The following is an 11,961-nucleotide window of genomic DNA, read 5'->3' as shown; positions in this document are numbered from 1 at the left end:
CCGAGGGTGGAAGTAGGGCTCTGCAAGAGCACTCCAAACCCTCGCCTGGCACCGGGCGAGGCTGCTCAATCAAAGGTCTCAGCAGGCTCCTCCATGCTCTCTAGGCCCTGCCAGCCCCCAGGGAGCGAGTGTCCCAGGGCAGCTGCCCAGTGGAAATGCTCAGTCCCTACAGGCTCTGCCCCTGTTCATTGCAGACCCTCGGGGAGCCCCCTGCCTCAGCCCAGCCCACAGCCCTGCTGCTGGCAGCCATGAAGGCTCTGACGGCCCCCGCCCTGGAGAGCTTTCAGGCGGCGGAGGAGGCGCTGAGAGCCACCGTGTCCCAGCACAGCGCCCGCATGGAGCGAGTAAGAGACGCCCGGCGAGGGGCAGGGGCGTGTGGGGAGAGGGGCTGGGAGAACTGGCTCTGAGGAAACCGGCCCTGGGGCACAGGGTCCCGGTCTGGCAGGTCGGCTCAGCCCCTTTCCATTCGGTGCTGGGGTGGGCAGGTGTTTCCAGAGCTCTGAGCGCTGGAGCTCGGACACGTCCCTGGGGCCAGCCCAGCCCCACGGCAGGTGGGTCACCGCCCAGCCCTGGAGCGCGGCACTGACAGAGTCTGCCGAGGGGCCGCCACGCTGGGCTCCCGGAGCGGACGGGGTTTCCTCACGTGCCCTGCAGGGCCCTTGTGTGACCCACCGGTGCAGCAGGAACCATTTGGCTTTGCCCTTTGCCCCGGTGCCTCTGACGTGTGATCCTGCTGCCCGGCCCCACCGGCTCCGGTGCCCCCCCGGGAATTAGACTGGCCCAGGGAGGGCTCTGCCCGAGTCCATTTCTACAGCCCCTTCCTAGGAGGTGTGAGCATCAGTCACTGCCCTGATCAGTTGAGCTCCATCGCCCTGTGGGGAGGCAGGAATTCTACCCGCATGACACACGGGGACCTGGGACCAAGAGCGGCTCATTGACTTGGGGACGTTCCTGCCCTTCTCCAAGCGCCGTCTGCCAGGAGGGGTGACCTGGCAGGAGGCCGCTCTTGAGCAATCCCCCCCTCAGCTTTCTGGCTGCCTCCAGGTGGGAGACGTCGTGGGAGAGATTTTCACCTGGCTGGACGACGTCGAGGACCCCAGAGCCAGAAGAGCCGCGCTGGGAACCATCGCCCTGCTGGCTCGCGCCCACCCCCGGGACGTGGTTCCAGCCTGTGTGGCCCACGCGCCGCCATGGGACAGGTAGGGAGAGGCTGTTATCACCTCAGCCCCTGATTGCCCCTCCCCTCCTCCTCCATGGCAGAGCGCGGGAAAGGCCACAGGGATGGAGCCAGCTCCCTGCTGGGCACGGGGCTGTCCCTGCCTCCTGAGAGGAGATGCCCAGGCCCAGCCCCTTGGGAACCGGCCCCTCCCCCTTCCCTGCCCAGAGTGCAGACGTGACAGGTCCTGGAGAGTTGCAGCAGGCTCCTGATTTCTGTGGGTCACCCCCCTTCCCGCCAGCTCCACCAGAGGGGCAGGACCAGGCTATGGGGAGCATCCCTGGGCCATGACTCCAGCGTAAATGTCACCGAGCAGCCTTTGGTGCAGGCTGGGCTGGGTGGTGTCACGCTGTGCGCAGCCCCAGGGCAGTTACTGGAAGCAGCGGCACAGGCTGCAGGAGCAATGAGGCCTCTGGGGAAGGGAATAAATGAAGAGCTCATGGAAGGGACTCACCTGCCTCAGCCTCCCAGCCCCCGGGCGTCTCCTCTAAGGGCCCCCTTTCCCGCCGGCCTTCCCAGCCTCTCCCTGGGGACACAAGGGGGGGCAAGCAGGGACGCTCTGATTTCGGTGTGTGACCTTGCAGAGGTGCCAGGGAGCTGTGGAAGGCCTTGGGGGAAGAAGCACAGCTCTCCCGGCACGTGCTGCACCAGCTGCTGGACAAGCTCCGGAAGAGCCACCGGGAGGAGAGGAGCCGCAGCGTGTCTCTGGCCGTAAGTGAGACTGGAGCTGTCACGTAGCGAACTCGCCACCGAACACGGAGGCCCCTCACTTGGAGCTCAACCCCGTGTGCGTCCCAATGCTCCAAATCAACCCTGCAGCTCCCTGCACACAGGGCTTAACTCCCTGTGCTCCAAATCAACAGGGCAGCTCCCTTCACACAGGCCTAGCAGCCAGAGGTGTGTTAGAACTCCTGGTGGGATTGGTGTGGAGGGGCAGGGGGACCCAAGCCACCCTCTCCACCGGGTCCCAGTGCACCCTGTCAGCGTTGGAGTGGGGCACCACTAGCTGGGTGGGGAATCCAGCCGAAAGACGCCAAGCACCCGGGGTTCAACTACCCGCCCTGGGCTGCTTCCTGCCAGCTTCTCTCCCATCCTGAGCGCCGTCTCTTTCCTCCAAACCGGGGCTTCTGCTGCGGTTCCCTGATGACTGGTGACGGCGTCCGGGTGCAGCTGCGCTTCTCCTTGGGAGCCCCAGCGGCACCTCTTCTCCCGTAGGCCTCAGCCCTGTCTGAGCTGCTCCACCGGCCTTTCTAGCTACCTCCAGCTGGAGCCCGCCCAGCACGCCTGTGGGGGTGCGACCTTCTCTGCTAGGCAGCCAGGCTTCACCTCTGCAGCCCCAGTGCAGGGTCGGGACACCACGTGCCAGGGCTGATCTCCACTCTGAGCACAGAACGTGGGGACCTGAAAGAAAACTTAAAAAAAAAGATTCACACAGAACAATTCAAACCAGCCGAAAGTAAAGAAGCGAGTGTCAGCGGCTTTACCAGCGCTCTGGGAAACGCCCCCAAGGAGTCTTCTGTGATCGCGCCCGTGAAACGGATCCTGCCGGGGGCAGGCAGGAATGGGCGCAGTGACACCGCCCGGTGCCCCTCGCTGAAACTGTCTCCCTGCTTGAGGACTACGTGGCCTCAGAGGAGCCAGGGAAGCCAGGCCCCAAGCCGGGGCATCTGAGAGAGTCAAAGAAGCAGCACGGTCGGGGTCCCTCTAACTGGGGCAGGAGGATTCGAACCCGACCTGGCAGAAGTTCCCATTGACCCTGGTGAAGTAGTTTGGGATCTTGGGGGGATTTCCTCCAAGAGCAAAGGAGTGACCCAACCCTCCAAGGCCTGGCAACAAGGGGCAGACACAAGCCAGGGAGATGGTCAACCTCAGTGCTGGCCCCAGGGGTCCTGGTTTTTACTACAGGCCCAGAACACACAAGCAGCCCTGCACGATGGGGGAGTGAAAACGAGGACCTGCAAACCATGAGCTGCTGGAAAGTCAGTCGCCGGGAGCAACGTGGGTTCTGGACTGAAACTGCATCGACCTCCCGGCATCGCCCCGGCTCCCTGCTGCTTGTGGCACTGGAGTTACTCAGGCAGCAGAGGGATCGTGGGATGCCCTGTACATGCGCCTAGAAGTTTGGGTCTCCTCATGATGGTGTCGCCCCCTCCGGTCAGGCCTGGGAAGGCGAAGGGCGAGGTCTAGGCCATGGAGAGAGATAATGGGGAATAATGTCAGCCGGACTCTTCTAATCTTTCCAAGAGGTTCCCTTCTGCGCCCATTCTAGCAATGGAAGACGGGTCAGGGGCCATCACATCTCCCCTCCCCCTGAGGAACTAACCCTCCTTCCTCATAAGCCACAAGGATGTGAGAAACGGCACCAGCATGACAGCAAAATGCCATGGGAGTGGATGGGAGGTGGGGACAGATCAGTGACTTTTCTGTCTCGTTCTGACTCCAGGCTATGGACACGCTCTATGAGATCTTTTTCCTGTGGGGATACCGAGAAGCCATCTTGCAAATGTTTCCCCACTTGCTCCTCCTCTGCGTCAGGCAGGTGCAGCATGTGCTGGACCTGCGCCTGCCAGGGACCTGGACGGCCAGCCAGAAATCCAGCCCTGAGGGATCCAGCCGCCTCAGCCCCTTGAGGTAACGGCAGAAAGGAAGGGGAAGAACAGATTTGATCTGCTGCACCCGCAGGTCACACACGGCCCCTGCGGAGCCCAGGCGCAGTTCTGGGCAGGTCTGTCTGGGGGGAGCGGTGCTGGGCACCCGTGTGCTTGTGAGTCACGCTTGCTCCTCTGACCCCGCCCACAGGCCGGCTCCTTCCCAGCACAGGCAGGGACCACGTCGGTACCTCCCCATGCGCCACCTGCCGAAGTGTTAGGGTCTCGGCCCCACAAGGCCCCAGCCCAGGGCAGGGTCGCCAGAGCACACGCAGAGAGAGCAAGGCCGGCAGCACTGGGGCCCGGCCCAGCAGGGGGGCTGTGTCACAGGCAGGCAGGAGCAAGAAGGACCATGAAGCTGATTCCACGTGGACTCCCCTGGGGGGAGCCGGGGAGCCCGAAGGCACCTCAGCTGCTGCAAACGGGCAGAGTTTTGCTCCCTCGCACCAACTAAGGATCTGGCCCATGTGCCCAGTGACCTGGTGCCGGCCCCAGCGAAGAGTCAGGTGTTGGACCATTGGGAGCGAGGGCACCGAGCATCTGCAGAAGCTGCAGTGTCGCCACCTGCCAAAACCTCAGTGAGCCCCGACAGGGTGCTGGGTCCATCCCGGGGGAAACTGGCTACTGCTGACCATGCCTTGTGCCCCAGGCCTTGAGCGGGTTGGGCTGCAGTAGATTTCTGACACCAGGATTTTTTTTTTTTGAGTTTAGCACGTCCCTGGAGGCCGTGAAGACCCTCTTTTCCATGCCCAGATACTGGAAGGAATTTGCCACTATCCAGTTACAGCAGGGCTGGGAAATGATCGCCTCCCGCCATCACTTCTCCCGAGGGGTGGGCTTGATCGCAAGGTAGGAGTCTCAAGTTTCCTCTTCCTGCGGCCTGTCTGGGCAATGGGAGTTGGGCGGGAGATCCTCCTCTGCCCCAGCCGGCCCTCTCAGCCCCGCAATGGGGGAGGGACTGTCTCTCCCTTTGGTAATCCCGGGGACTTTCCCTTTGCTCTTCCAGAACCATGGTCGAGCACCGGAACCCACAGGTCCCTGTGGTTCTCAGAGAGGCCATCGCCATCGTGCAGAGTCGGGAGGAGGAGGAGGCGCTGAGAGAAATCGCCCTGACTTTCTGCACCGAGGTGAGAGTCCGGAGCGGCCTGGCACACATGGGCTTGTGCAGAGCAGCTCAGACCCCTCCTAGGCCAATAGGTGCTGGGACCCATGGCCAGCGGTTCAGCAATCTCACAGCCAGCCAGCTCCTCTGCCCACGCAGATACTAGCGGGACTGGGCAGAGTGGAGGGGGCAGGGTGAGATTGCTCCTGGCTGGATGCACCTCCCTGGGACATGTGACAAGAGGAGATGTTTCTCCAGCACCCCAAGCCCGTGCCTCTCTCCTCGCCTTCCCCGGGGGTTTCTTTTTCCTCTGCTACAGCGCTCTGCCCAGGACGCTTAGCGGTCCCCAGAGAGTCCTCTGTCCCTGGAGTTCATCAGGCGCTTGTGGATTAGTTGCCCTTCTAGGAATGGACCATTTCAAACACCAGCCACTGGCTCCTTCACTCCAGAGATTTTGTGCAGCAGAAAGTGGCCAGTTGGCAAAGATGATGGGGCAGGCACAGACCAAAGGTAGATTTCTGCTCCTTTGCCTGACGCTGATTTTCTCTTTCCAGTTTCTCCAGAGTCCTTCCATCCTCAGCACTGTCACCAAATCAGACCTCCAGGAACACCTGATGGAATGGACCCACGACAACAACCCTGCGATACGGAGGCTCTGTCTGCGAGGCCTGGCCAGTGTTCTCTTCTGGCCGGGGAAGGTGAGGGCACATCTCAGGGCTTGCTGGGGTGACTGCTGGCTAGCCAGTGTGGGGAACAGCAGTGCTCTGTGTGGCTGGTTTGGTGCCTCAGAGGGAGGGCCCCAGTCGTGGGCTGTAAGTCGCCCTGTCTCTGAGGAGTTTGCCTTTGACTTGCCTCTCAGTGGTGCCCTGGGGAGCCCTGATCTGACACCAGGGGACCGAGGAAGCCTGTGGTGCTCCCAGTGCCCAGTTCCTGGGGGTGCGATAATGAGCAAACCAGGCGCGAGGGGGTGTCCCTGCTCCCAGGCAGAGCATGGTCAGTGTAGGTGGTGGGGAGGCAGGGGTGGGTGAGACTGCTGCAGGGCCCAGGGCAGCACTGCGGGGCCCCGGGCAGCGAAATTTCACGGGGCCCCTCCTTTGACTTGCGGGGCCTTGGGAAGCGCGGGGCCCGGGACAGCCGTCCCGCTCGCCCTGCCCTAAATCCGCTGCTGTGGGGCGGGGAAGGAGACTCAAGTCGTCACTCAGGGAAGTGGGGGGTTGGGAGTCGGGCAACAAAGCCCAAACTTGGCAACGGCAGAGGAGTCGGGGGGCGGGGTCAAAGCTCAGTGGGCGGGGCCTGGAGCGGCTCTCGGCAGGCGACAGGGCAGGCTCTGCTCAAGGGCCAGGGGTGCAAAGCACCTGGCGGAGCGACAGGAGAAGGACTTTCTCCCCTGCTGGGGGGCTGGGCCGTCCCTGGGGTCTGGCCAATGGGGAGGGAGGGTCCAGCCCCTGCCCCAGGCTGCGTCCCAGGACAGTGGCGAGCTGCCTTCTGCATTCCCACAGGGGCAGTTGTTACGGGCCCAGCTGCCCGGGACCATCGCCATGTTCTGCGCCACGGACGCAAGGACTGTCCTGGAGGCCATGACGGAGGCGGCAGACGCCACCTACCTGCTCGCCGGGGAGGGGCTTGGCTCCATCTCCCAGGACATGGCATCCAGCCTGCGCCCGCTCATTGACCACGTAAGGCTGGGAACCCCGGAGAAGCACATTCCCCCTCCCTCCTCTCCCTGCCGCCCTGGTATGTCCCTGCCCAGCCCCTTCCCCCCTCAGGCCGGCCATGCAGCACCCAAGGGGGCCCCTGCCATGGGTGGGGAGTCTCCGACGCAGCCTCCTCCCTGGCAGAGCCCTTCTGGGCCAACCTCAGCACCGAGCTCCCAGCCCTGCTGCAGCCTCCCCCCCGAACCTCCTGTCCCCAGATCCTCCCCCGCCTGCTGCTGCTCCCCAAGGGGGCAGGGGTGAGCGCCAGGCCCCAGGGCCCCGGGAGGGGAGCCCAGAGCAGTCTCTGTGGCCAGGGACACGGCCCGGCTCTCACCGGCTTCCCCGCCCCCGCGTGTCCTTCCCAGGAGAGGGGCAGTGTCCGCTCAGCCGCCATTTCCCTGCTGGGCACCATGCTGAGCGGGGTGAAGGACCCAGACAAACCGGCCGTGCAGCAGGAACTCACCAGCTGCCTGCTCCCGCTCCTGCTCCACCTGGCAGACGAAGAGCAGAGCGTGATCCTGGTAAGCTCGGTATTTCCAGAGAGCAAAGCGCCAGAGTCCCCTGGGCCCCACCCGTCTCCAGAGCCCCTGCCCAGCCAGGGCCACTGGGGACGTGCAGGGGCCACAGGGGAGGGCCCCTGGGCTCAGACCCTTTGGGGTCCCAGAGCGGCCTGGCGCTGCCGTTGCCGTCTCTGCGCAGAAGGGCTGAGCTGTGGAGATCCCGTCCGGCTCTCGCCAGCCAGTTCTCAGCCCCTCCTCTGAGCAGCCTCCCTTTGGGAACAAGGGGCAGGAACCTCCCCTGGCAGGGAGAGCAGGAGCCCAAGGAGCAGGGAGGAGGGGACGTGCCCCAGACGCTCCCTCTCTCAGCGAAGCCCCTCTCTCTCCCCTTGTGCTGCAGAGCTGCAAAGTGACCCTCTTCCGCTGCGCCATGTTCCTCGGCTGGGCCAATCGGAAGAGTCTCTTCTGCAGCCTGGCCTGGGACGGCTCCTCGCAGCTCTTGCCGTGCGTCGGGCAGTGCCTGGTAGGTGTGTTCTTTGGGCCCGCAGAGCAGTGAGTGGGGAGCTCAGGGAGACCTTTCTAGCCCCACCCCCGAGCACCCAGGGGGTTCTCCACCCCGCTCGTCACGCAGGGACATCAGAGGCAGCCCCTCCTAGAAGGGCTCCTGTGGGGTCCTGCCCCTTTTGCTTGTGGGGTGGGCACAGTGGCTGTGCACCCTGCTCCTGCCCTCCACTCCCCTGCTGCCCTGCAGGCCCTGTGGGGTTAGGACACTGGGACTGCTGGGCACCCTCTGCATCCGGCCCTTCAGAGAGGGGCAGCTCCATCGTCTGGGCTCCTACTGGCTCTTGCCCTGCCCTCCCTCTGAGCTTCAGCAGCCCTGGCCTGCCCGCTGTGGGCAGATCACGTTGTCTGCACTGAGCATTTCTCCCTGCTCTGTTCCTAGATGGAGAATAACGAGAGGAACGTCCCAAGGCTCCTGTTCCAGGCCTTAGCCTATCTGGAAAGCTCCCAGCTGTCCATCCGACATTCTGCAGCCCTGTTCATCGGTAAGCAGAGCAAACCCACGTGAGCTTTTCCTGTTCTTCCTTCAAAGCTCTTTTTCCACTTCCCACTCCGTTCTCTGGGACCAGGGGGAATTTTCACTAGTTTCATTGAACAATCAGTTCAATAGGTTACGATGTTATCACAAACATGCGCTGCCCATCCCGACAGTCTCATCCAATCGCATTAATGGCTCTAGTCTCTCCAGCCTAACCAGCATCTCTTCCTCCTTGTCAGTTCTGGGCTTTCATTGTCTGTCATCCCGCTGAGACACATGGGCACAGACAGACATAGCCCGGATCCGATACGTTTTGTTCTCTGCTTGTCTGGTGGTGAGCCTGGGCCAGGCAGAACTCAGCTTTCCCAAAGGTCCCCCCTGCGATACGTCTTTCAGTGGGCTTACAGCAAAATTAAGTGTCTCCCAAGCACAACTTAGCTTTTTGGGAAACTTAGTTTAAGAGCTGCATCACAATGCCAGTGGGAGGGGGGAAGAGGAGAGCTCCCTGCAGAAGTCGTAAGGACACCGCACATTTAGTGTTCTGGGGACACATCTGTTTGAATTAATAAAAAATGAACATGAACCGAAAGGGGTTTCAGGACAAGCATCAGCCAGCAACTCAGGAGCCTCCTGCAACTGCAAATGTGAAACATGGATATAACATGGAAGAGTTCGTTGAATAAAATATCAGCCCTATTGTGTTTTTGTGTATGCTTTAGTCCTTCCCATCCCTAATATACTGCTTCAAGGTCTGCAGCTTAACACTGGTGATCATGTGCTATTTCCTAAATTAACAGAAGTCAGGTTATCTACCAGAATGACACACAAGGTGCTCTCTTAGCTGGTGTAAAATGCTACTCCCAGCTATAAATTACTATGTTTCACTGAGGAGATTTGCAGTAGTGTTTGAGGCAATTAGAGAAGTAATACCAATGGGAAACTTGATTTAAATCAATGCACCCAGCCTGACAAGCACCAGAATCTGACAGCGGGGATCTGCATGGGCCAGAATTCACATTTACTGCAAGCTGGAGGGAACCACTTTGCCATTTGGTCTCTTCCAACTTCTCCTGCCCACAACTTTTTGGCCACATCTTCACGAAACCATCAAGATGCGATTTCAGTCTCCTTTGCAATCGGCCTTTCAGTGACTTCTGGGGCCGGATGCTTTCTCCCATGTGCTTCGTGCTACATCGAAGGGCCGGGTATTGAATTTCCCAAGGGCTGTCTTGTGGGAATGGCTGAATCTTTAGCAATTTTCAGGGATGATGTTGAAAAGTCCTGAGCTCCGGGGTATTCCTTGTCTGTTTAGGAGAGACCATCCACCATTTCGTCTACCTGTTGGCGGAGACAGTGAGTGCAGATGACATCTACCGCCTGTGTGAAGGTAAGGAAACAGCTCTGGGCGTTTGTGCATCTGTGGGCAATATGATGCCTGAACACAGCTGTCCCAGTGTCTGTCTCTGTCTGAGGACAGTACTTAAGAGGGAAGAATGGTCTTGCTGGTCAATGTAAGAATGGGAGTCAGGAGATTTGAGCCCCCAGGAGCAACTCTGTGCCTCACCTTCTCCACCTGTAAAATGGGGATAAGAACACAAAGGCTCTCAAGGGAGGCCGGCCAGAACTGAAGATGACTAGTCATTAGCAGGAGGAGAAGGATTCTTACCCTCTGTCACAAAAAGTTCCACCACCTGCTCCCCTCCACTAGAGAGGTTGTAGGCCAGAGACTTTCACCCAGAATTGGGTTCTCGGCTCCTAGGCCATCCCATGCGGCCCCCAGGAAACACCTTTCCCTGCCACCTCTGGAGCACTGAAGGCGGCACAAATGCACAAAGGATTCGGTAGAAGTTAGGAGCCGAAGCCCCTTTGTGGCTCTGCACCTAAATGCCAGAGTTACGGTTGCTGTCGTGTTCCCGTGGCAAAGGCCATTTGGAAGCAAAGGTTTCCCAGCCACCTGTGACAGCAGCTCTGTGAGGTTTCCAACCCATTTCCTCTTTCTTTCAGCTTTCCAGGAAGTGCCTTTAAGATCAGACAGGACCACAGCGATCGTCCTGAATGAACATTTTAAATGGCTGCAGAAGCTGGCAAACCTCGTGTGGGGTGCGTTTTGATTAGGGAGCGGCACCGACACAGAAGGACTCTTCATCCTGCCACGGTACGTACAACAGATGGGAGCAGCTCTTTGGAGCAGGGGCTGGGCCATGGGCTGGGTATTCACAAGGGACATCAGCTCCCGTAGCACAGTCCAGCCCAGAGACACCTGGGAAGACGTTCCGAGGCTCTCGCAAAGCCGGGGTCCTGGGCAGCACAATGGGAGAGGGAAGCCGGTGCTGACCAATGCAGGGTAAGACACATGGAAAGCAGAAATGTGAATTATTCCTGTCTGTCTGAGATGAGGGTGGGCGGGGGGGAGGCTTAGTTGTTGGAGCAGTGGCAGTGGGGCCTAGTAGTTGGAGTGGTGGCGGTCGAGCCTAGAGGAGCTAAGAGCAGGAGCCAGAGCCAGGAGTCAAGTGCGGGCCTGGAACCGTCTAGGAGCAGGGCTGGGAGCTTAGCTGGACTGCGAGCCGGGCTGCGCTTGGACTAGGGACGAGGCTGGAGCAGGAGCAGGGCTGGAGCAGGCTGAGGCCTGGGCGGCCTGGCACCACTCTCAGGCAGAGGAGAGAGCCAAGCCATGAAGCGACCCTGAGCAGACTGAGTTGCTGGTTCTCCTCGGAGGTGCCGATGCCTCTTCTGAGACTCACCAGCCCAGCTCCTGCCTCCTGCATGGGCTGGAACCTGACTCAGGACAACTCAGCCCAGCGTGGGGCTTCCTCAGGCTTCAGTTCAGGGAGGAGTCGGCCCCTCGGAGCCGGGCGACAGATTCACCCTCCCCTCTGAGGAAACCAGGCCCTGCTGTGGCGGCTTGACAAGGCCCTAATAGAGCCTGGGGCCTTCCCTGCACGGGGCCAAGCGCACTCCACAGCATTAGCCACGAGGGGAGCGAGGGGGTGGGGGGGAACCTGCCCTGCTCCAGAGTCTCCCCCTTGACAATTGTGCTCTTCTCATCTGTGCTCCTGCCCTTTCTCCTCTGGCAGACACCGGCTGAGCCCACCACGAGCCCGGCCTGCCCAGGAGACCAAGCAGCTGGGACACCAGGAGGATGCGGAAGAGGCAGAGCTGCACGTGACAGGGAACCAGCCGCGCAGGGGCCAGGAGCCGTTCCGCCCCCAGGCCAGAGGAAGCCGAGCCCCTCCCCAGCCCTGCGGTCTGGTCTCCAACGTTTGTCTGGCCCGTCACCCCAGGACACAGCTCACGAGTCACCATCAGACCCACCCATCTCCGGGGCCTTCCCCCCGGCCTCTGCCCATCTGGGTGGGTTCTTCTCGTCGCCCATCGGCCTTCCCACAAACACCAGTGTGGGACCACGCTCTTGCGGGGACTGGGACTGCGCGCGCTCTGGGGTCCGCGGTGGGGGGAGGGACAGGGGCTGCGCGCGCTCTGGGGTCCGCGGTGGGGGGAGGGGCTGGGGCTGCCCAGCGCTCTGGGACTGGGGTGGGGAGCTGAGGCTGCCTGGCTGCTCTGGGGCTTGTGGGGATGCCAGGGAGCCAGGCAGCCTGGGGGCTGGGGTGGGAGGGTAGAAATCTGGGGCTGGGCAGCCACCAGTTTGGGGAGGAGAGGGCAGGGCAGGGCCAGCAGCCTGGTGGGCATGGGGGGGCGGAGCCTCGGGAAGAAGGGGCAGGGCTGGTTTCTGCCGTCCCATGTGAGCCGTTCGCTCACTGCCCATGG

At 61.4% G+C, this 11,961-nt stretch overlaps 2 protein-coding genes across 3 annotated transcripts; both read left to right on the top strand.

Moving 5' to 3' along the window:
• The first annotated feature begins 87 nt into the window (after positions 1–87).
• On the top strand, positions 88–5,659 carry LOC142823257 (maestro heat-like repeat family member 5). 2 transcript variants are annotated; one of them, XR_012898530.1, is made up of 6 exons: positions 88–344; positions 1,045–1,199; positions 1,801–1,927; positions 3,660–3,847; positions 4,576–4,991; positions 5,521–5,659. XR_012898530.1 is itself a non-coding variant. In XM_075914109.1 (5 exons), exons 1-5 carry the CDS (start codon positions 156–158, stop codon positions 4,715–4,717), a joined length of 801 nt encoding a protein of 266 aa, XP_075770224.1. In that variant the 5' UTR covers positions 88–155; the 3' UTR covers positions 4,718–5,025. The 2 variants fall into 2 exon arrangements, 1 of the variants encoding a protein (XP_075770224.1); XM_075914109.1 differs by lacking the exon at positions 5,521–5,659 and having other exon boundaries at positions 4,576–5,025.
• Positions 5,660–7,562: 1,903 nt separating this feature from the next.
• Positions 7,563–11,670, top strand: LOC142823266 (maestro heat-like repeat family member 5). The gene is made up of 5 exons (XM_075914132.1): positions 7,563–7,680; positions 8,101–8,203; positions 9,509–9,583; positions 10,201–10,351; positions 11,271–11,670. Exons 1-4 carry the CDS (start codon positions 7,588–7,590, stop codon positions 10,305–10,307), a joined length of 378 nt encoding a protein of 125 aa, XP_075770247.1. The 5' UTR covers positions 7,563–7,587; the 3' UTR covers positions 10,308–10,351; positions 11,271–11,670.
• The last annotated feature ends 291 nt before the right edge of the window (positions 11,671–11,961 follow it).

Source organism: Pelodiscus sinensis, chromosome 32 (genome assembly GCF_049634645.1).
Source record: "Pelodiscus sinensis isolate JC-2024 chromosome 32, ASM4963464v1, whole genome shotgun sequence".
NCBI lineage: Eukaryota > Metazoa > Chordata > Testudines > Trionychidae > Pelodiscus > Pelodiscus sinensis.
The sequence above is the reverse complement of the archived record's forward strand: the minus strand, read 5'-3'. Positions and strand labels throughout refer to the sequence as shown.

Coding starts and splice junctions, on each gene's coding strand:
- LOC142823266 (XM_075914132.1), top strand. CDS start 7,588: ATGTTCCTCGGCTGGGCCAATCGGAAGAGTCTCTTCTGCAGCCTGGCC. Junction 8,204..9,508: donor TTCTGCAGCCCTGTTCATCG/GTAAGCAGAGCA, acceptor TTGTCTGTTTAG/GAGAGACCATCCACCATTTC. Junction 9,584..10,200: donor CATCTACCGCCTGTGTGAAG/GTAAGGAAACAG, acceptor TCTTTCTTTCAG/CTTTCCAGGAAGTGCCTTTA.
- LOC142823257 (XM_075914109.1), top strand. CDS start 156: ATGCTCAGTCCCTACAGGCTCTGCCCCTGTTCATTGCAGACCCTCGGG. Junction 345..1,044: donor ACAGCGCCCGCATGGAGCGA/GTAAGAGACGCC, acceptor GGCTGCCTCCAG/GTGGGAGACGTCGTGGGAGA. Junction 3,848..4,575: donor AGCCGCCTCAGCCCCTTGAG/GTAACGGCAGAA, acceptor TTTTGAGTTTAG/CACGTCCCTGGAGGCCGTGA.